The 23685-nt window shown below is 41.5% G+C and overlaps 2 protein-coding genes across 5 annotated transcripts in view; both read left to right on the top strand.

The window, feature by feature from the left end:
• LOC108608330 (beat-Ib) overlaps positions 1-23685 on the top strand; it is a 35578-nt gene that overhangs the window by 7149 nt on the left and 4744 nt on the right. The gene's annotated exons all lie outside the window — the stretch shown is intronic.
• On the top strand, positions 10976-17175 carry LOC108603731. Of its 4 annotated transcripts, none has more exons than XM_017992778.2 (2): positions 10976-12525; positions 16363-16505. In XM_017992778.2, the coding sequence occupies exons 1-2, from the start codon at positions 11551-11553 to the stop codon at positions 16405-16407; spliced, it is 1020 nt and encodes a 339-aa protein (XP_017848267.2). In that variant the 5' UTR covers positions 10976-11550; the 3' UTR covers positions 16408-16505. The 4 variants fall into 4 exon arrangements, with proteins under 4 accessions (XP_017848267.2, XP_017848265.2, XP_033150744.1 ...); XM_017992776.2 differs by having other exon boundaries at positions 12438-12525; positions 15038-17175; XM_033294853.1 differs by lacking the exon at positions 10976-12525 and adding an exon at positions 12992-15291 and having other exon boundaries at positions 16363-16451.

Genomic DNA, 23685 nt, shown 5'->3' with positions numbered 1-23685 from the left:
GGCTCTATTTATATAAACGGCTCGACGCCAAAGCGACAAAGTCATTGACTTCCTGTAGGCCAAAGGATTGCAGCAAAGGGGTTGGTCAGGGGGGTGAGGCTATAGCCATAGCATGTGTGTACTAGCAGCACTGCAGTAAAGGCGCAATTAAACTACACGAGACATGGGTAGCATGCAAAAAAGAAAGCATCAGCGAAAGAATTAACAATACAAGCAAAAAGGCTTAGACTACGAGCTAAAAGCTACGACGTTGCTATGCTCTACACTTAGCGTTAGCGCTGTGAAACATAAACAAATTAAAAGAGGATAAATAATACTAAGAATTATATATTATATAAATATTGTATGCTATGTATTCAACGCTCAAGTTTAGTTTGAACTTTGCATGTCATAACAACAACAAACCGAGCATGGCCCACATAAACTTGATGCTGGTATTGCTCCGGGCATTCTTGTTGACAGTTATAAAAAGCTATTATAAACATATGTGCAACTGGGTGACAAAGTCTCGCTCGCTCTCTCACATTCAGTTCAGCTCAAGTGCTTCCGCGTTTCCAACTATCAACGCATAACTGAGTGTGCGGTGGCCATTATACTTTGTCGAGCTAGGCAAATGTACAAATGTAATGCCAACTGGTAATTGTGCAGCTCGTGTACATGTATATAAGTGTGTGTGTGTCTTATCACAAAAAGAAAATACATTTATCATAAATATTTACGAGTGTGAAAAATAAGCAATTGTCTTATTTAAAGTGCGCGTAATATATAAATGGCACAACATGTCGTATGCGTATTGCTTGTATATTTTAAGCGCTGCATGTTTTTATGAAAACAAAAGTATGTACCAACGCATAAGAAAATAGTTGACAACTAAATGTAAGTAATTGTTTTGCTCCAAATTTGTTTTGGATTCTTTAGCAACTTTTACAAGCAGTAATTGGCGAAGCCTTAAACTGCATATAAGTTTCTCTGATGTATTGTAGGCTTTCCATTACTTATTATGTAATTTCTTAAATTGAATTTATCTGTAACTCTTTTCCTTAACTAACTTCCTTTAGCGTTAAATTATAGCAATCTAGTCTGCTTTATTAAACTAAACAATGAATCGCATACGCTTTGCTTTAAAATCGCAACTTTTCATACAAATAATAGTTTGGCTTGGTGGCTCTGCGCTTATTCCGCTTTTATTCGTTAGCCAAAAAGCCGATATAGTTGCCACAAAACAAGACAGCAATAAAGCCAGTTTGGCTCGGGTTTAGTTTGTGTTTGAGTTCTTGCTTTTATTGTGATGGCGGAGCGTGGGGCTGGGGCTGAGGCTGGGGCTGGGGCGGTTGGAAAATTGTTTGCTTGCTTGTTTATTTAGGTGACAAAAGCGGCATGATTAAAAATAATTTGCTTAAAATGTTCCATTTCGCTGCACGCAAAGAGGCCGCCGGTTGTTTTGGCAGCCTGCCTACAAATTCGCTTTATGCGTGCACAAACATGAGGCCAAACTACAAAATACACAGCCATAGACACGTACATAGCTTTATACTACATATATATAAATATTGCTGGTTGTTGTTTGGAATTTTAATTGAAACCTGTCGCAAATTGTGTGGCATATTTGCCAAATGCGTGCACAGTGGTACCAAATTGTACGAGCAGTTGTAAGAGCGCACGGTTAAAGCCTTGAGAGACGCTTGTCTAAGCTACATGTTAATTAATTGCGCATAATTAATAAATTATAAAAGCCGCCAGACGATTGCATAAATCACTTGCCGCTTGTTATTCATTTGCCTTACAGATTGTGCATTAAATATTGAAAAATTAAAGCATGAAATTCTTCGAAATAATAAATAAAACAGTCAACGCTGCAAATGAATGCTAGACAAAATTATAGCTTAAAATGGTTTAAATCATAAATCAATGTGTGTGTCCTGTGCAGCGACTCGAGCTGTTTGTTGTTTATAGCAACTTTTTCTAGTTGATTAATTTTAGAAAAGTCTCTATTTAATTTTACTCTCAATACTAATACAACTTGCTTGTGTTTTCATTCTAGGTAATTGATTACAAAACGAAATTAATTTCTCTCTGTCTGCGGAGTCGCTTGAGTAAGTACTCAGCAATATATCACACAAAATTTGAGTGGACGCGACAACAAATACATTCAGCAAGTGGAGTAACAAAAACAACTATTAAATAATTGTTAATGTATTACGAATAATTTATGGCACTTTTTCACAAAAAGCAATAATTTTTCAATATCAAGCCAGGCGGCAAACAGGCAAAAGACCAAAAGCAATAGCAAGAGTAAGAGCAAGAGAAAGAGCAAGAGCGAAACCGAGAGCTAGATCGAGAGGGCAGTTCACAAAGTGTTGGCTGCACAGTTGCAGTTGATGGCTTCTTTTCCAGAGGCATGCCACATCCAACCCGCCCCGTTGGCTGGCTCGCTGCTTGACTGGCTGGCTGACTGCTTGCGTAATAAGCTTGATAAATAATAAAGGAGCGCTTGTAAAGAGAAGGGCGCAAAGCAAGAGTGGCAATAATACTGGGGTTTGGTTGGGTTACTGTCGCTACAAACTAAAATTTATCATTTTTCATAGCTGCAAGCTGCACTTTCTGAAACATTTCACTCAGCGGCAAGTGGCAAATGAAAGTGCCTGGGGCTGGGGCACCCAGCTCATATTTTTGGCTGTTTAGACACATACAGCGTCTCTCCTGTTTGTTATTGCTCAGAGCTCAGCTCATGCTGCTGCTGCTGCTGCTGCTGCTGCTGCTTTTGCTGCTGGCAAATGTTTACGAAAAGAGATTAATTGATTCCACTTGGCTGCATACTGGAGTGTCCCTGCAGAGAGACGCCTAAAGTAGATAGTATATGCTGCTAAGAATCCTTTAGCTAGAGCCTTAGCAATAGCTGATTTGTTTGTTGGTAGCCTCAGCGGCTTGGCATCAGTTCAATGTAAATTTTTAAATTCATCATCGATCAAAAAACATTTATTGACAGCCATATGCCATAATAAATTCAGTTATTCATGCAGTTTTTATATTGAAAACACATTCGCCACTATTTTGATTTAATTCTTTAAAGTCGCAACGCTTTATGCTGAGTACGCTTACAGTATAACAAATGGTATGCTTTACATGATTAAAAGTTTATAAATGGCAAAATCACAAAGGATATGGCGCAGCGAGTTAGCAAGTCCTCAGAAACAGTTGCAACGCTTTTTACTTTTGGCTGCGCTAAGCTGTGTGCGAAAAGTTTTACGGACAAACTTGTCACTGGCCAAGTTGATGTTGAGGTTGAAGGTTCTTTGCATTTAATAAGCGGCAGCGGCAAAGACTTTGCCAAAGAACTCAGAGCCAAACATTTGCAGCATGCTGCACAGTTTAATGTTTGACAAGCAAAACACGCGACGTCACACCCACACACACACACACACATTCACACACATACACTCAGTCAACTGCAGCTTGCGGTTTTGATAACTTTAGCTTGTCAGCCATTTTGAAGTGACAAATATATTTAATTGCTTGCAAAAGTTTGCAAAGAAAACTTGGCCCCTTTGCTTTGCTTACAACTACAAGTATATTGTCTCATTTTTAAATTATTTTCTTGTATTTCCTATTTTTTGTCATGTGTGAAGTAGACGTTTTTATAATTGCTTGTAATTACGTTTTCATTTGTGGCTTTAGTGAGAAGAATTTTAAGCAATTTATTCACTCAGCCGTTGAAGCCGTTGAGTTTTCTTTTGTTTCGCCTACGCGTGCATATGCAATTCATTTTCGAATAAATGAAACAAGCTGTTGCATTTATGCAGCTGAATTAATATTTTAATGTCCGAGGCGCAGAGGCGATTGGTGAAGCAGTAGTGAGATTTTAAATTAATTATATTCACTACTCAAGCGAGTTGCCAGCAGGGTGTTGAAGTGAATTAATATAATATAAGACTGATATAAAGTAAAATAGTTCAGTTCTTAAAGCAAATATTATACTTGACTGAAAATTAAGTAAAGCTATATGATAAGTAATTGAATCTTGTGTTTGCTCAGTTTTAATTATCAATAAAACTCATGCTTCGAGCCAATCGCTAAAAGTTATTCCGTGTCAAGCTCTTGATGGACAAAATTATGGCTGCCAGGCAAGCTCCATAAAAATTATGACTTTACACAAGCTTAATAAAATAGCCTGAAAAAAACAAGTACATAAATTTGCGATTAATACACTTTTTATGCAAAATAATAAAGGCTGTCAAGTTTCGAATCGATTTCAATTGCATTTATGGGCCCTTAACAGGCAATTACAATTAAATGTAATATGAGCTGTTCATTAGGGTAAATTTCTGCTCGCCAGTGCGAAACATTGAATCTCAAAGCCTTTGAAGTTGCAAGTTGAAAAACAAACTGTAAGTTTTCCAGGAATTGACTGACGCCAGCAAACTTTGGCGTGTGTAGGTGTTTATTGGATTACCTACTCGTAGTTGTTGTCAAGCGCTGTGTCCATGCTTAGCCTGCTTAGCCTTTGTCAATATTAAGCACACACACACACGACTGACAGTGCGTAGCGTAAAAGAGAGTAAAAGAGAGAGTGGTGGTGTGGGGGGGAGGAAGTGAGGCTTGTGCTGATAACCTCCTGTAGCGTTAACAACAATACAATCAATGTGGAAATCGAAAGCAGCGTGAGCTTAGCCAGCCAGCCACTCTCTCTATCTGTTTGAGTATTTGAACCGGAAATCAAAATAAACAACAGCAAATCAGTCAAACAAACAATCAGACCCACGCTCAGGCTAAGGCTCACTCCGTGGCCGAGGCTAAAAGCAATAAGGTCAAAATGCGTACAACATGCAGCTGAGTGGCTCAGAACATGGCCAATTTTTGTGACAAACTTACTAAGGGGAGTGTGTATGTGCTCTATCTCTTTCACACTGAACATGTGTTACCAATAAAAGCTAATGGTCATTACACATCCTCATTGGCATAGCCAGCCAGCCAACCAGCCTGGGAGCTCTCTGGCAATTAGCTCAATATTAATGACAACCAAATCAGTTTCCGTTAGAGTGTTTTGCTTGTTATTGATTTGATACTGTGACAAGAGCAATGAATGTAAATGTGCGCTCCTTCCTGCTCTAACTTGACTAATTAACGCGCTTCAGTTGAGTTTTTTTCATTTCAGTTACAGCTCAAAAGGGTAGCAAATAGCTTGTTAGTTAACATATCTGCTTAAAGTCAACTGAAAGTAACAACATTAAATATTGCATAACTTTATAAGCTTGTTGGGCAAGCTCAGTAAGTCAGTCAGTCCATCAGTTAGTCAATTTTTTATCTGGCTAGCTGAGCTGCTGCTTTTTTTTTTACCACAAAAGTTGCCACACATAAAGCGGCATAAAATTTGTGTTCTATGAATAGCCTCGACTCGATGCCGTTGCCGATGCCCCGTGCCACGTTTAAGGCACTATAAAAAAAGTGGCACTTGAGTGGCGGCACTTTGAATGAGTTTTTAAGGTACCTCGAACCGCCATGACTTTCGCTTAACTACCCCGCCCCTCCTTAGCGTGTGCCCAATATTTAAGCGCAAATGATGTTGTAAATACAATTTTTTAGGAAGAAAAATGTCTTCATCATCAAGTGGCTGTTGGCTAACGGCAGCTGCTTCCTCTTTAGCCCATTGCAAAATGGCGTAAAAGCTTCAAAGCTGCTGCTGCTGCTCAAGCCAAAAGGTTGCTAAGTGGAAATGGGTGATTTGCCTTAAGAACGCAGTCGCGCGGGCATCGGAGCAGTGGACCGGACGGACGGACGGGTAGGGTAACTGTGTTGAAATGTTGTTTATGCGAGGGTTGCGTGGCGTAATTCTAGAAAATTGCAGCTTGGCATACATTAGAGTTGAGTAGAATTTGCAGCAGCACAAGTGGTTTTTAAGTTGAATTAAAAATAAAAAAAATTATAGCAATAAAATGTGAAATTTACTTAAAAGAAAAGCATTTCTCCTTTGGCCTTTATTTCAATTGTGTCATGCTGTGCTTCCAGCCTAAGCCTCTGTAAACTGGCGCAGCTTTAAAGACGCTCAAAGTCGCATCAAGCGAATGGTCAACGCATCAGCGACTACAGATATTGCCAAAAAGCGAACTAAATTTAATCGAATAGCCAGTCAGCCAGCCAGCCAGCCAGCAAGAAAGAAAAAATCATTACCCAAAATGTCCAGCAGCGTCAATTTGTATGCGCCGTTGGCATTCTGCCCTTTACTGTTGTCGAGACATGGATGCGGGCTTCAGCTTCAGCATTGGCTTCGGAGCAGACACTTAAGTCTAATGGTTTTGTCAGCCACGCCTTACGACAGTGGGCAATCGCAATAGCAAGGCGGCTCTCTGGCTTGGCCATTGCACGCATACAAATTGACAATTTTATTAGCACATAAATTAGTGCAAATAATCAATAAGCAATGTGCCAAAAAGCAGTCGAGAGTGTCTGCGTCTGCTTCTGCTTCTGCGTTGGCCCAAAAAAATATATACATAAATTGAATATATTGGCAGCAGCTCTGCATGGCCACAACAATTGACCATTAGCCAGGTCCAGTGCGCTGATATTTGTGTGTCAATTAGCCGCTTAACTGTGATGACCTCGCCTCAGTCAGTTTCCAGTCGCCTGGACCGAGACCATCATTCGTTGATTGCAATGGGTAAACCTTGTCCGCATTCCTGTTAATCGCCTTTCGTTTACGTTTATTTCTTTGTCGTTTCCATTCCCGTTTCCGTTGCTGCCGATGCTGCTGCAGCCAACTTGGCTAATTGCTTTATTTGCAAGCATTTGCTTATTGCAAGCTTTTAGCCCCGCTCCAGGCGCTTTCTGAGTGAGAGAGAGAGAGGGAGAGGGAGCATGCGCTAGTTGGCAACAGTTTGGCCAAAAAAGTTTTGCTGCTCAGCTTCTGACTGCTGCTCAGGCTCGTTGAACATCAATCTAACCACTGAACGTAATTTCAAGTTGTAGTGCTAATTTACTGGATTTTTCGAAAACTCTGTGCTAATTTTTAAATTAAATAGTTTTGCGAAACGCTATAAACTTTACGCTTTTGTCAATAGAGACAAATTTTAAACAAGCAAAGCTTGGACTGCCAAATTGCTATAATATTTATAAACTTAAAGTCACTTAGTGCCTAACGCTTCAATTTGCTGCTAGTTGTCGCCCAAATGTATGCAAATTTCTCTGCTGGCAGTTGGCCAATAGAACAAGAAAGCAAAAAAAAAAACTAAACAGTTTGGCACTTAAATGCCGGAAATGAAATACAAGCAAATGGCAAACAGAACAAAAGTGCAAAGGTTGGGGGTGCTTTGCACAATTTGCTGTCATACTTAACTGAAATTAGAACGTGATTAGATTTCATTTAGGCATTAAGCACAACTGACAGCCAGCATGACAGCCAGCGAGCCAGCGAGCCAGAGAGTGTAGATTAAAGAGGTCAGGGGCGATGTGGACAGATGTGGACTTGAAAATGATATTTTGAGCACGCAAATTTATTGACAATTAGCTCTTCAGCTGGACAAAGAGTCGCCGGGCATAGAGGATGATGCATTAATTATAACCTGCATAATTAACAAACGTAGCGAGAGAGAGAAATTGAGTCAGCGCCTGAAGCTTTGCTCACTCAGGCGAATTAATTAAAGCTCTGCCCAAACATGCAAAGGTTATTAGTTGAGTCTTAGATACGGCAGCCAATTTACGGTGTTAATGCTAAGCATGAAATCGTCTCATAATTGCGATACGCTACTTAGTTAAGTAAATCATAATGCAACATGCAACATTGATTAGGCAAGCGCTTAGTTAAATCGCCACAAAATGCGGTGGCGCCGACGACGACGACGCTGTTTACCCACATCAGCTGTCAGGTGGGGGCGGAAAACAAGCCCCGAAAATTGGGGTTGGAAACTAACAACAAGAGATTGTGACAAAGTTAAGTAAACACAACTAGATTAGTTCAAAGTTCATGCAATGTTCGATGCCAAAAGTCAAATTATGTCAACCGATTGTGCGACAACAAAAAATAACAAGCTGTCAAGTGGAAAGTCGGGGATGTGGCATGCAACAAGCTCGACGCTTGAAAAATAAGCAACTTTTACTTCTTTTTTTTTTGCTTGCGCTTGTGCTAAATGAAAATATTATTCAAGCAGTTGAAGCTTATCATGCTCAACTTCGTCAAGCATAAATACGCACGTTCGACTAGCTGGCTGACTGACTGACTGGCTGGCTGGCTGACTGGCTGGCAAGCTAATTAGCTTACAGACAACGGCAACATTTGGTCCCTGGTGTATAATTTTAATACGCAATTACAGCCAACTCAACGCCGCTCAATTGCCAGAGATAGTAAGCCACATTATAGCCCAGCCACACCCACTGGGTGGGCGGGCGAAGCAGAAATAGCATTACTATGCCAACTACTTGAACATAAGCCCAGGCAATAAATTTCATTTGCGCTTGTTATTTGTTGTACCTGCCCTAATCAGCGGGTTGCTCGGCAATCGTTAGCTGAAGCTTTAAATATTTGATAATTTATGCATAAATTATGTGACAATTGAGCGAAAAAGTGACTTGAGCTCAGCGCCCGTTGCCCAGCAGCCAAAAAGCCTTAGCCCGCAGAGCCTGTAAAGCCAATACCACAAACATACTGCCTATTGGTATTCTGGTGGCCGTCGCATCATCAATCAATTAGTTGCCAAGTAAGCTGGGGAGCGGGAGCGGGAGCGGGAGCGGGAGCTAAGACAGCCTGTCAGGCCTCGTACCAGACATTCTCTGCCGGCTCGAGTTGCGTATCAATTTCCTCAAAGTCATGCACGATGCGCAGCGGGCAGACGTACTTGAAAAACTCGTAGAGCACAAAGTAGATGGCCTCAAACATATTGGACACTGATTGCAATGCACACAAAGCCCAACGAAATGCGGCTGCAGGTTGCCCGCGTAGCTCAACTGATGCCTTGGGCACAAGCTTGTTGTGCCTAGATGGAAAAATCCTTTGAGCAGCGCTATAATAAATACACATGGTTTACTCCCAGCAATGCTCATTAGTTTTACTCACCAGCAGCTACGCGTTGTGTGAGTCGTTTCAATGTTTTCAGCGGCTTGACTTTGCTTTGATACTTAAATTTCATTTCGTGTATAGAATTTCCAGCGTGTGAACTAAATACAAACTACGCAGCCTACGCTGTGCCTGACTTAATTTATTGATACTGTAGGTGTCTCAGCACATTCCGTTGCGAGACTAATGAATGTCAGCAAAGCCACAGCGTGTCAATTACAATAAAGTCTCAGGCAAGCGCTAAACTGGGCAAAGGCATCTAATTTCCTGGGCGCCTTCGCTGTTGTGCTTGCTGAATTATTAAAACGTTTTAATTTGTCCTTAATTAGTAGATTATAGCCTGTGCATAACTAAACTCATTTCATTTACTTACTCAATGCTGTCGTCAGTGCACTTGCTGATTGCTCTAATTGACGTGCCTGAGCTCTGGTATTGTCTACATTACTAGTCAATAGTAAAATTGATTTCAGCTAAAAATATGTTGATTACATTTTGCAACACAATTTGCTTCAGCCTGGCAGACTATTTTCTCATATGAAACTAAGAGTTGTATTTATTATATGAACACAACTTGCACACAAAAATTTATGTAAATCCAATTTATAAAACTTCTGCACCATTTGTAATAAAAATTCAGAGCTACTTCATAATATTTTGCATTTGCACACACATTAAAAAAAAAAGTAACTAATAAATTGAAAGCTATTTGGTTAGTAGAATGTTTTATTTGTTTAGATACAAATAAATACATAACGCCAATAAAAAAATTTATTTTGTAAAATTTATATTATTTAATAATTATTTAATACTTTTACAGATTGATATCAAAAAGTATGAGTTAAAGTTGGAAAATGTATGCTGGATATATTTTCGAATATACAGATTTTTTTTATCTACCTGCGTTAAAGTTTAATGATTGCCTCATATTTTGCTATTTTTATTGTTATTATAAAAAGTAAGTGTGACGCCATTAGAGCGGTTTGCACAGCGAATGACAAATAAACTGTTTGCGTTCGCGCTGCCATAATTTTAAACAATGCAAATATTGCATACTTTTTGGCGCTGCCTTAAATACATAAATGCCAGCAAGAACAACAAACAACGCGTCGTTCAAAATGCAATCAATCAAGCGTAGCAAGGACAAAAGCCGCTGCTGCTGCAAATCGATATTAATTGTTATAAATTTACATATTGTTGTTGTTGTTGTTGTTGTAGTAGTAGTACGTAAATGTATTTTGTATTAATGCAATTGTGTGTGAAATATTTTAATAAACTTTTTGTTAGCGCAAATTTCATCACGCTGCATGGCTGCTGAATTAATTGAATATTAATTTGCTCTTTGCCTGCATTATTTTAACAAATACGTCGAAAACTATAAAATGCATTTACATATGGCAACAATGTAGCCAATGATGTTACACAATTCGTAGCCTGATTAATTGCAAAGCTGCGAGTTATACATGTACAATTAAATAAAAGTTGATTGTTTAAAATGAATTTATTTGAAAATTGACATTCAATTAATGTAGCCTTAGGGTGTCGGGAGCAGAGCCAGCAATTATAACGCTTAATCATTTTTAGTTTCAATAATATTAAATTCAAGTTAAATTCATTTTTAGTTTAAGTAAATTATATGCACATTCAAATTCAAACTTAACGTAAATTCCACCCGCCAAATTATTGATCATTGCTTTTGTTCTTCTTGCTTTGCTTATCTTTGTCTTATTCTTCTTCTTACTCGCTAAGCACACAGGTGCACGCACTTGTTCTTATCTTAGTCATTCGCATTTCGTTATCTCGCTTTCGGTCCGCAAATTTGTCGTCGCTTGTGCATTACAAAAAACATTGTTAAAATCATATGTTAAACAATTAACAAATACATAATTAAAAACTAAACAATTGTGCACTGTGTAAACGAAACCCAACAACAAATTAAAATCAAACATTTTTACATATAAAATCACGACCCTTTTGATTTAATTAGACTCAGGTGGCATAAATTAATGCCCTCCTCAAAACATTTGGTGACCCCGACGTGATCTTTGTGTTAGTAAAAGTGTTTTAATAAAACAATTATAGTGGCATAGTTCTTTTTGCAATTCGGCAAAAAGACATACATACAAGCATACATATATATTTGCACTTGTTACCTTTTGCATATAGGTGCAAAGGTCGACGCACGCCTACAAACTTTCGCGCGTTTTTGTTTGTATATAAGCACATATATACATTAATTTTTGCATTTGCTTCCCTATCACAATTCGGTGAAGGGTTCGACGTGCATTTGCAAACTTTGCCGCGTTTTGTTTCTTTGGGCATCTCAGTGCATTTGTTGTTGGTGTTTTACAGTGCTAGCTAATACATAGTGCATAGAAAATATATAAGCAATTTAAGCGGTCATTGCTTACAGTTTCTTTGCATTTTCGTTTCGGTTTTGAGTACAGTTCGCACAAGCGGTATTCGGTGGTTGTGAGTGACTTTTGAATACTCTTTTTGAAAAAAATAAAATCATGATGGCGGAAAATGATACTCCCACTCTACGTGCCGTGTCGGTTTCAAGCGATTTTGACTTTTATAAATCCAAAGTAGAGTCAATAACCCGTCAATTAGTGGCTTTGAACGGTTTTCTAAATTCCGATGGTGTGGCCAATTTTGATGAAGCAGACTTCCAAGCGCGTGCGAAATTAGTGGAAAAGATGCAAACCAATTTCGACACTGCTCAGACAATGGTGGAGAAGTTAAATTTGCTCGAATTGGCCACCGATACGCGATCCAACTTCGATCAATTGTGTTGCGAAGTGGATTCAAAAATTTCTCGGGAACTCGCCAAGTTGCGCAGAGTGTCGGTGATAAACTCCACGCCAATATCAACCTTCAATAGTGAACGAAGTTCATCCAGAAGTTTTGCGCATACTTCCAGACTGCCTGAGCTCAAGTTGCCAAAATTTAGTGGCGCCTATGTTGACTGGCCTGGATTTTACGGCACGTTCAAGACCGTAGTTGGCAACATGGATGGCGTATGTAAGCTGGAGAAGTTCCAGCATCTTCGTTCCTGCTTAGACGGCGCAGCGCTGGACACCATTCGTGCTTTGGAGCTTACTGAGGACAACTATGACAAAGCCATCGACTTGCTAATTTCGAGATTTGATAACAAACTCTTGCATTTTCAGGCACATATTCGGTCTCTGTTTGGGCTTTCAGGTGTGGAGAGAGGTTCTGCAGTCAGTTTGCGGCAGCTCAGCGATCAAATGAATTCGCATTTGCGCTCTCTTAATTCGATGGCAACCACGCAGGAGATTTTGGATGGCTTGTTAATTCACTTGGTCACCTCGAAGCTGGATCAAAATACGCAGGAGAAATGGGAGGAAGGATTGCAATCGAGCAAGCTGCTGAAGTGGACGGATATGGCAGCCTTCATGGAAAAAAGATGCCGTATGCTGGAAAATTTGGAATATGCCACGGTAACCCAAGCACCGGGCAAGCAGGTGGGAAAATCGTATGCTAACAAACCCATCCGCACAGCTCTCATCGCATCTTCTAATACCTCATTATGTTCATTATGCAATGCAAAGGACCATTTAATTTCAAAATGCTCGCAATTCCTTAACCTCACCCCCATATTGCGTTATAAAGAGGCCAAGAGACTACACCTTTGTTTAAATTGCTTGCGCAAAGGTCACGGAGTGCAGCAATGCAAGTCAGGCCATTGCAGGCATTGCCAATTAAGACATAATTCTCTGCTGCATATTGATCAAGCTACCGCACCATCATCCTCACATACAATTCCCGCTCCAAGTTCTCACAACTCGACTGCTCTCTTGTCTATTGCCTCTCCCACCGCCTCACCTGAAGCTCTGACGGACAGGCAAACCGATTATGTGCTACTTGCCACTGCCATTGTTTTTGTTAAAAGTCGTTCTGGCGTACTCGTGCCATGTAGAGCATGTTGGATTCCTGCGCTCAGATTAACATTATAACCTCTCGATTCGTCAGTCAGCTTCAGCTCACACCTCATCATTCAAGTAGCTCCATCTCAGGGATAGGTTCCTCGTCTCACTCGTCTGACAAATCTGTCAGCATCGTAGTGCAATCCAGAAACAGTGACTATCGCACTTCGATTTCTGCAGTTATGATGCCTACGATCACTGGTCAACAGCCCCATTTCGATGTCGACTCCGCTGGCTGGAACATTCCTAAAAACATCGCTCTCGCTGATCCGCTCTTCTACAAGAGCCAGCGAATTGACCTGCTCATCGGAGCTGGTCTCTTCTTTGAATTGCTCTGTGTAGGGCAGATACAATTGGCCGAACACTTGCCTACCTTGCAGAAAACCAGATTTGGCTGGGTCGTTTCTGGAGGCATCTCGTTGCAAAGCGCCAATCACTCCGTATTGCCTGCCTTATCCTCAGATTCCATCGCCCAACCACAGCCGGATTCGTTCTACGACATTATCAGGAAATTCTGGGAAATCGACAGTTATTGCGGCTCTCCTATCGCGCAAACTGATGAGGATGCCTTGTGTGAGCAGCTTTTCGTAAGGACTTTTTCTCGTCTCAAATCTGGCCAATATTCAGTACATCTCCCTGCTAAGACTAGCTTCGAAATGCTTGGAGATTCGTATGACCGTGCTGTCCGTCGATTCAAGTCCTTAGAGTCCAAATTATCGAAAAATTCAACGCTAAAATCTCAATACATGGCGTTTATAAAGGAGTACCTCGATCTAGGACACATGTCACAGTCATCTCGTCAGCATTCGCTTCCGCAGTTTTATTTGCCTCATCACTGTGTCCAAAAGCTCGATAGTTCGACAACAAAACTTCGGGTTGTCTTCGATGGTTCGGCAAAGTCAACATCTGGATACTCTTTGAATGATTTGCTATTCACAGGGCCCTCAATTCAGCCAAAAATCTTCAACACGCTACTCAGATTTCGATTTTTCAAGGTTGCATTGTGTGGGGACATTTGTAAAATGTATCGTTGCGTTCGTGTCACGCACCCAGATCAGCACCTGCAATCCATCCTTTGGCGAGACAACCCAAATGAAGACATCAAAGTTTACACTCTCGACACTGTTACTTATGGTACCAAGCCTGCTGCATTTTTAGCAATTCGTGCCATGCAGCAGCTGTCATATGATGAGGAGGACAACTTTCCCTTGGCTTCGAAAATAGTTCGCAGAGATTTTTATGTCGACGATCTGATCTCGGGAGGCGATTCCATTGAGGATGTGGTTCAGATCCGTCAACAAGTCAAATCTTTATTGGAAAGAGGCCACTTCCCCATCCGAAAATGGTGCTCAAATGAGTCAGCGGCATTAGAGGGAGAGTCAGAGGCTGATCGCGAAAAAACGCTCTGCTTTCACGATGGAACTGATGTCATGAAGACGCTAGGACTGTATTGGGACACAAAATCGGATAACCTGCTATTCAGCTTCGTGGAAAATTCGCATCAGGTTGCTGCCACAAAGAGGTCAATTTTGTCAACTGTGGCCAAATTCTATGATCCGCTCGGACTGATAGCTCCTGTCATAACTCGGCTGAAGATCTTTCTCCAGATCCTATGGAAGGACAAGCTTGACTGGGATGAAGCTCTACCGCAATCATTGCACACTCTTTGGTTGGACCATGTTAGCCAAATTTCGGCTGTCAGTCACCTCAAATTTCCTCGTTTTGTGATCCAGTCTAACGCATTGCTCGAAATCCATGCATTTTGTGATGCAAGTCTCGCTGCATATGGAGCTTGTGTTTACGTGCGGTCAGAGTCGCATGGCATCGTTTCAACGCACTTGCTGTGCTCAAAGTCAAGAGTCTCGCCTTTAAAAACTCTTACGGTACCCAAATTGGAGCTATGCGCAGCACTTCTACTGTCAGAACTAGTCGGAAATATCGCACAAACCATATCATCTCATTGCTCTTATCATTGTTGGTCCGATTCGACCATTGTTTTATCTTGGATTCGTCAGCCTCCTTCAGAATTCAACATTTTCGTATCCAACAGGATTGCTCAAATTCAGGATCGCACCAAGGATATGAAATGGCACCACGTACCAACCGATGTCAATCCGGCTGACATATTGTCAAGAGGATGCACACCACTCGAGCTACTGGAATCAAAATTATGGCGTGAAGGGCCGCCATTCTTGAAATTGGACCCCTTCTCCTGGCCTGCTCTTGTGCCTTCTTTGACAGACTTGCCTGAACGTCGCCGAAGCGTCTTCATTCTGTCTGAGAATCCAGACATCTCCTACGCCTGTAAGTTCCAAAACTCATTTGGCAGGCTGCAGAGAGTTTTTGGATACATACACCGCTTCTCACGCTTAAAAAGCCGCAACCAGGAACGTCGCAGAGGACCCCTCACGGTGGACGACATCAAAGACGGCACGCATCTGCTTCTCAAGTCGATCCAGGAAACCTGGTTTTCGGACGAACTCCGGGCGCTGAGAGCGAAGAAGGAGGTCAAATCTAAAAGCAAGCTGTTCTCACTGCACCCTATCCTGGACGGTTCAGGCCTGATTCGCGTTGGAGGTCGTCTTCAAAACTCGATCCTGGACTACGACGCGAGACATCCACTGCTGCTGCCAAAGGATCATCCAGTCACTCGCGCAATCATTGCGCATTTTCACGCCAAGTTCCTGCACGCTGGACCTCAAAGCCTGTTAGCTGCCCTGCGACAAAGGTTTTGGCCAATTGGAGGCCGAAAAACGGTTGCAGCCACAGTCAACAAATGCATTAGATGTTTTCGCCTGAAGCCTACGATTCTCGAGACCATTATGGCTCCGCTGCCAGCAAATCGAGTGCAACCATGTCGCCCTTTCAAAACGACTGGTATCGACTTCTGCGGCCCATTTTATTCCAAATCAGAAGTCAGGAATCGTCCTCCAACGAAATGCTACATAGCAATTTTCGTTTGCTTCGCCACGAAGGCCTCACATTTGGAGTTGGTAGAGGACTTATCTGCCATGTCGTTCATCGCATCCTTGAGGCGCTTCATCAGTACCAGAGGCAAGCCGCATACAATTTGGTCGGACAATGCAACCAATTTTGTCGGTGCGAAAAATGAGCTGAAGGAGTTGGCGGAACTGTTTCTCTCCGACCCGCAAAATTTCGCACTACGCGACTGCTTCGTCTCGCTTGGCATAAACTGGCAATTCATACCTCCCCGTTCCCCGCACTTTGGTGGACTATGGGAGGCCGCCGTTAAATCTGCCAAATTCCACTTCATTCGTGTGGTTGGCAAATCTCTGCTAACATTTAACGAACTTCGAACTTTAGTTTGCGAAATCTCGGCCATGTTGAACTCACGTCCAATTTGTCCTCTTTCAGAGAGCCCTGACGACTTGGATATCCTCACTCCTGGCCACTTCTTAATTGGTGCCTCCTTTGCCGCTATCGAGGAGCCAGACATAACTCACCTCGACATCAGCCGTCTGAGCCGATGGCAACGAGTCTGTCAGATGCAGCAGACATTCTGGCGAAAATGGAGCACTTCCTATCTATCGCTGCTTCAAGAACGTGGCAAGTGGCGATCGTCTAAGCCGAGTCTTCTACCCAATAGCATCGTGGTGCTAAAAGACGAAAACCTTCCTCCTCTGCAATGGCGCATGGGCAGAGTCGAGAGCACCATACCTGGAAAAGACGGCGTCTCTCGAGTGGCAGTAATTCGTACGGCTACTGGTGTGACTAAGCGAGCTGTCAGCAAATTGGCTGTTCTGCCCCTTGAGACCACATCATCTGTCAGCGTGCCTCTTTCAGCGGGGGGAGCATGTCGGGAGCAGAGCCAGCAATTATAATTACGCTTAATCATTTTTAGTTTCAATAATATTAAATTCAAGTTAAATTCATTTTTAGTTTAAGTAAATTATATGCACATTCAAATTCAAACTTAACGTAAATTCCACCCGCCAAATTATTGATCATTCCCTTTGTTCTTCTTGCTTTGCTTATCTTTGTCTTATTCTTCTTCTTACTCGCTAAGCACACAGGTGCACGCACTTGTTCTTATCTTAGTCATTCGCACTTTTCGTTATCTCGCTTTCGGTCCGCAAATTTGTCGTCGCTTGTGCATTACAAAAAACATTGTTAAAATCATATGTTAAACAATTAACAAATACATAATTAAAAACTAAACAATTGTGCACTGTGTAAACGAAACCCAACAACAACAAATAAAACAAAAGCTACAAATGTTGCTTAATTCAATAGACTCAGGGCATAAAATAATGGCCCTCCTCAAAACAACAAGCATTTGTTAAACTTCACTCTGCATGCAATTCGAACTCGCAACTGACAGCTACGTTGTAATTAAAATGGCAATAACTGTAGCAAACTTAAGCTGAAAACATGCGCAAGCGACTTTCGCCTGCAGCTTGCTGCTCTCAATGTTGTTGGGTTCATTTCCATACAGACAGACCACATGCTTTAACACTTATTGCCAACCACATGAGCACGATACACACACACAGACAGACACAGAGCATGGACGACATGAAGGACACAAGACAGAGACTGTGTAACATGGCAGACATTTCTGGCTGTGCATGTAATGTGCTCAATTTTTCGCATTTTGCACAGCCGTCGGGCTGGAACGTAGCTGAACGATTGCAATGGCTGCCACCTGCCAGCCGTAATAATATTAAACAATACATATAAATCACTCAGCTGTCTGACAACGAGCCAACAACGAACGCCCTGGCTAACTGGCAAGCGTTCGTCCGTCCGGTCGTCCGTCCGTCCGGGTCTGAAGGGGAAACAGGCTACTGACAGGGCAGGGCTTTCATAAAAATTTACCGCCATAATGCTTATTTTAAAAGTCAATATGTTTGCTGCCTGTTATTTTAACACCCATCGTGTTCAGGTGCCACCGCTCGTCGCCATCGGTCATATCCGTTGCATGGAGTCAACACCAACAGCAGCAGCAGCAGCAGCAACACAAAATGTCAGTTCGCTACACAACACAACATACACCATAAACCCAAAGTGAAAAGTTCGCAGAAAAAAATGTGAATGTAAAGAAAAAAGGGCAAAAAGGAAACAAGTCGCTGCCCCGCAGCCATCTAAAGTCAAGCGACACATGTCACCTGGCCAAAGCCCGTAAAGAAGATGGAGCAGGCACTGAGCCTGGCACTCTCGCCTTGCTCGCTCGCATCCTGTGCGCTGTCGTCCGTTTATATGACATGATTATGTGTAAAAGTGCAACAGGCAGGCAGGCAGGCAGGTAACCAGACAGGTAAGCTGCCTGACCAGCCAGCAAAGCGGAACTGTATTCCCAGCACACACCCACACAGCTGCCACTTGACAGCGCCACACCCATCACACACACCGATGACACCCTTGCAAAATGGCCCTCAAGCGTTGGCAGCACCAGCAGCAGCTGCAACTTAGCCACGTTAACACTGAGCACTGAGCACTGATTTTTAGATTCATACTTAAAATCCAATGAGCTGTTACAGAATACCGCAGCTTGCTTTATTTATATTAAATTAAATATAAATCATATTCGATGACTTACGCCTTATGACTCAAATGCAACACAAAGTTGAAACCGATCGCTCATATTAAGAGCAGTATATTTTGTACTGGCTAAGCGGAAACATGTCGCTGATATATTATATAGCAGTTAGTCTGCTGCTAGGCAATTATCTGACTAAGGCAGAAATTATAGATATCAGTGACTTAAGTTCACTCGAGTCAGTAGTAGATGAAGAGGTTGTGACAGAAGAAGTGAAGCCTACTCACATACAGGAAAGCTCAGAGTCAAGTGCGGAAGAAATTATAGATATACTGCAGCCTAATGATGAGGTATTTAACTAAGCTCGAGTTGAGTATTTAAATCAAAGCTGCTTTACTTTACAGCCGCCCGAGCCTTACGCTGGCTGTGGCTACAGCAACAGCAACAGCGAGCTAATGAGCATGACACACAATTTTCTGAGTACGCCTGGATGGTGGCCATATACGACAAGAAGGAATTCATAGGCGCTGGCTCACTGATAGCGCCCAATATAGTTCTGACTGCAGCACACATAATCAAGGATCATGAGAATAGAAACTTGCGCATTGTAGCTGGAGAATGGGATATTGAAAAAAAGAATGAGTCGCTGCCAGAGCTGACTCGTGCTGTTAGCAAATCTTTTCTACACGAGCAATTCTGGACTGCTACACTGCAAAATAATATTGCATTACTTGTGCTAAATATGAGTTACTCCAGCCAACCAAATATTCGCACCATTTGTCTGCCAAGTCCAGGAATGCAGTTTGATCCAACTGCCTGCAAAACTACAGCGTGGCAGCAGCTTAAAGAAGACAACTACATGCCAACTGGCATACTGCAGCAGACTGACTTTGCTATGCTCTCGAAAAGTGCATGCAGTCAACGTTTACCTCTCACATATCTTAATGCTGAAAAGCAGTTGGACGAGCGTCATTTGTGTGCGCTTAACAACGATCAAATCGATTCCTGCGTGTCGAATGGCGGCGAAGCGCTGCTCTGTCCCATGCAAGCTGCACCCAATAGATATGTCCAAGCTGGCATACTTATTGCTGGCATTAGGTGCGGCCAGGGCGAAAAATATCCAGCACTGTTTGTGAATACGGCTGAGTTTATGCCTTGGATATTTAGCAAGCTGGGTCCGCTCAACATCGATTTGAACTATTACCAAGCTTAGGCATCAGAAATTAATGTACCCACAGGTGTTATTATATTAATAATCGTAATAGAATTTAATAAAATATACAATAATAATTATTGTAATTATCAAAGTAGCAAAATTAGCTGCCCGCTTGCTTTTTTTTAAATCTATTCGACGCGCATATTGTAATTTATTTTTTATATTATTTATTTGAGAGTAGTTAGTTATAACTCACATTAGCATAAGTCACTATCATAGAATTGCCTCTAGGCCCAATCACTTCCTTATTTACGGATGACGCTTGTATATTATTACAGTTTGCTTTTCTAATCTTTAAGATAGTTTATACTGAGTTCATTGTTAGTTTATCGGTAAAGCAATTATCAGCACCCATGTACACACATGTTCATGTGTGTGTGATTTAGCTTATATACAACATTTATAATTGCTTATGTACACAGCAATGAACGCCTCCCACTTGTTCACATAAACCTCATTTACTCTCCGCCCCTCTCTTTCTCTCGCACTCTCTCTTGCTTCACTCTCGCCATTGACCCAGTTTAGTGTAGCGCGTGAATCAGAAAACGCTTCGCCTCGACTCGCCCGCACTGCCCGTTGCCCGCTGTCCGCTTCCCGCTGCTTATCAACAACTGCTCAGCGAGCGGCAGCGCATAACTTTTACCCAAAAACAAAAATTGTTTTGGTTGGCAGCTGGTCGCCGCTTGCTGATCGCCTGTTCAATTAGCAAACTATTTAAAATGTTTTAAACTTTTTTACGCTCTCTGTTGTTAAATTTTATAAACAAAATAAAAATATTTATATGGCGTGCTCACCACTCACAACGAACAAACTTTGTTGCTGCTGCCTGCATTTTGTTAAGAACTTTGGTTATAAAAGCTGTGTCTTTCCGTTTGCCATAATCCAATGCCCGGGACCCATAAATTGCTGGTCTGATCAACAAATACAAACGATTCGTATTTATACAATGTGTACTGCCATCTCGCTCACACGATCAATTTCTCTGTCTGACTCTTGAAATGCCCTCAGCATACGTTGAAATGTGTGCACGCTGATACGGCGTAACGGTGAATCCGTAAAACTCTAGGAAATACGGTATTATTTTGTACTAATTCGAATAGGCGAACAGCTTTCCCCACACACGCTGCTCGTAATGAATTTCGCTGCTGGGCCACACTAAGCGGATACTTTATATGATGTACAAACATTATACACACATGCATAGCTACAAATGTCTATGCATGTGTTTCTGTTTATGTTCGTATGTATGTGGGTATTTATTTATCTGCTATTTGCGCGGGGCTAATTTGTTTATACGTTGATTTGAAATACTTCGTAGAGCTGTGGACTCATTTGTTTAAATGAATACACTGTACAAAATATTTACAAAAATGAATAGCATAAAACATTAAATAAATTAATTTATCAATAGTGCTTGTGTCTGCTTGCTGCATTTACTTTGAATTTAAAATATTATACACATAGCTATCACGACTTTCTTCAAGTGTATGCAAACAAACTTACGCATTGAAATCACTTTTTATCCAAAAAATTGACACAACCAAGACACACATAGACACGTCTACTCAAAAACTGCTCGCCTGTGAATTTGGATAAATGCTTCGCGTTGTATTTGCCACAAAGGTTCAACGAAATCGAGAGTGCTTTGTGATTTATGCAACTTACGCCACAATAGTAAAAATATACAAGCCTACAAAGTAGCAAAGCTTAATGTAAAGATTCTCATTTGACAGTACTTCAAGTTCATCCACACTCATATTTTATACATAGCAAATATCTGCTCACCTTCTCCAACAGCTCAATGCCAACTGGGGCTGGCGCGTGTGTCATTTGCTTATCGGCGAGCCTCCAGTGGCTTTTCCGCTGGCCTCGCCTCTCTACTCCACCCACTGGCGCACAGTTGTGAGTCAAATGCATTCGACAAACAACTTTCAAGCGCTTGCTGTGCGCTTGTTACAAAAAGTTTATGATTTCGTATTAAACAAAAAAATTATTGTTAAATGTTGGTTAGAGTGGGCAACAAAATATTTATAAAAATATATGGGCTCTTAGCAAAATAAATAAATTACTTTATCTTAATATAGAACAACACAGATTTCATTATTAAACTAATATATTTAATATTTATTAGCTAAATAACTAAAATATTTGACATGAAAATTACGAACTTCTGTAAAAATGTTAACTTATTTTATTATTTTAACAATTGTAGCATGCATATTTACAAATGTAAATTAAATTCTTCGCTTTGAGTTGTTTACGCATCGATCAACCCAACCGCATTTTACGTATTAACACTCGAGTCCAAACGCTCGCGCACGTTCGCGCTCTCTCTCTCGCTCTATGTTTGCTCTCTCCGCCTGCGCTCTCGCGACGACGACGACGACGATCGCTGCTGACGTCAGCGCCATCAGACGCGTATCACGCTCTCATTTCGTTTGTGACTGCGGCCAATGAACTCTCAAACTTTCGTGTGTGACGGTCGTTGAACTGCCGAAAAACCAACTGTAAACGCTTGTGATCTCGTTTTACTTTTGACTTGGTGACTGCTGAACGCGGCTGCGTGCCTGTTACATGCAACAGGCATCTGATTTTTCTTTCAATAGGCGACACTGATGATCATGCTGATGTGCGTTGCCGTTGCCGCAGGTGGGTCAGGGGCGGTCCCTGAACGTGAAACTGTTCGGGGTCATTCGCCTTGGTCTCCATAGCGGCGCATTGAACCTTGCGCTGGGGTCAATGCAAAGCGTTCGCCCTCGACCAAAAACTGGGTTAAGCAGTGCGGCCAGGGCCCTAGCCCTGGTGCTCAGGGACGCGGCACATCGTCACTCTCGTTTTTTATGTAGAAATCGATAGCTTGCTTTGTTTACCGACTAGGCGAACAGACAACACAACAGCATGAGAGCAGCCAGCCAGCCAGTCAACCAACCAACCAACAAGCTTGGAACTTTAATAGCGACAAAAATTTTGAGGGCCAGTCGTGCGTACAATTATCGTATCGCATTGTATAAGGCAGCGACTGTATATTTCGGTTGGCAAGCAAAAGTTTCTTCACCAACGCCCCCCCTTCATTCACCAACGCCAACGTACAGCTCGCTGGCCTCAACTGTTGCTGTTGTCATCGCCGGCGTCACTGTTGTCGTCGTTGTCGTTGTCGTTGTCGCTGTTGTTGCTGCTTGGTGTCTTCACTTTCGCTTTTAAAACATGATCGATAATATACAGGCAGCAAATAGCAGGCGAGCATAAAAAGCAGTTGCTGCTGTCACTTGACTCCACATTTTAGTTGCCCGCTGCTCACTTGCTGACCTCGTTTTTGTCTTTCTTTCCGCCCTACTGTTGCTGTTGTTGTTGTTGTTGCTGTTGCTGTTGCTGTTGTTGCTTCAGTTTAGGTTGGTTTTGAAAACTTAAACAATCGATGGGCAGCAACCACAGAGCATTTAAATAAACAGATACAAATACATTTGTGTGTGTGTGTGTGTGTGTGTGTGTATTAATGCTCAGTGGCGTTGGCAGCTGTGCTAAGGAAAGATGCCAATATAAATATTGGGAGCGTGACATGGATTAAATATTTGTTAATTGATTGTATTCTAAGAAAATGTTTGATGTTATTTTATACTTATGCTATATAAAGCATTTACCCTTTACAATTTGAATACTGTATACGCCCATGCTTTACGTGTAAAAGTGTCAAGGCAAAGTTAAACAAGGGAGCACAAGCTTAATTATGTTTATAGAAAACAGCAATTAATATAGTTTGAACTGAATTAATAATATGATGGATGAGCATGTACGATCATAGATTTAATTAAGTCTATATGCAATTAAGATAACCTTATTCAGAGCAGCTTATAAACTTAATAAATATTAGATAAATATTCTTTAGCCCTTGGCAAATCTTCAGCTTAACAAAAGCGTTTATATAATCCACAGCTTCCATACCAAGTACATAAATACATCTCTGCCTATACAATATACATATATG

Source organism: Drosophila busckii, unplaced genomic scaffold, assembly GCF_011750605.1.
Source record: "Drosophila busckii strain San Diego stock center, stock number 13000-0081.31 unplaced genomic scaffold, ASM1175060v1 hic_scaffold_52, whole genome shotgun sequence".
In the NCBI taxonomy this organism is placed as follows: domain Eukaryota; kingdom Metazoa; phylum Arthropoda; class Insecta; order Diptera; family Drosophilidae; genus Drosophila; species Drosophila busckii.
This window is presented reverse-complemented; position numbering and strand designations above follow the sequence as displayed.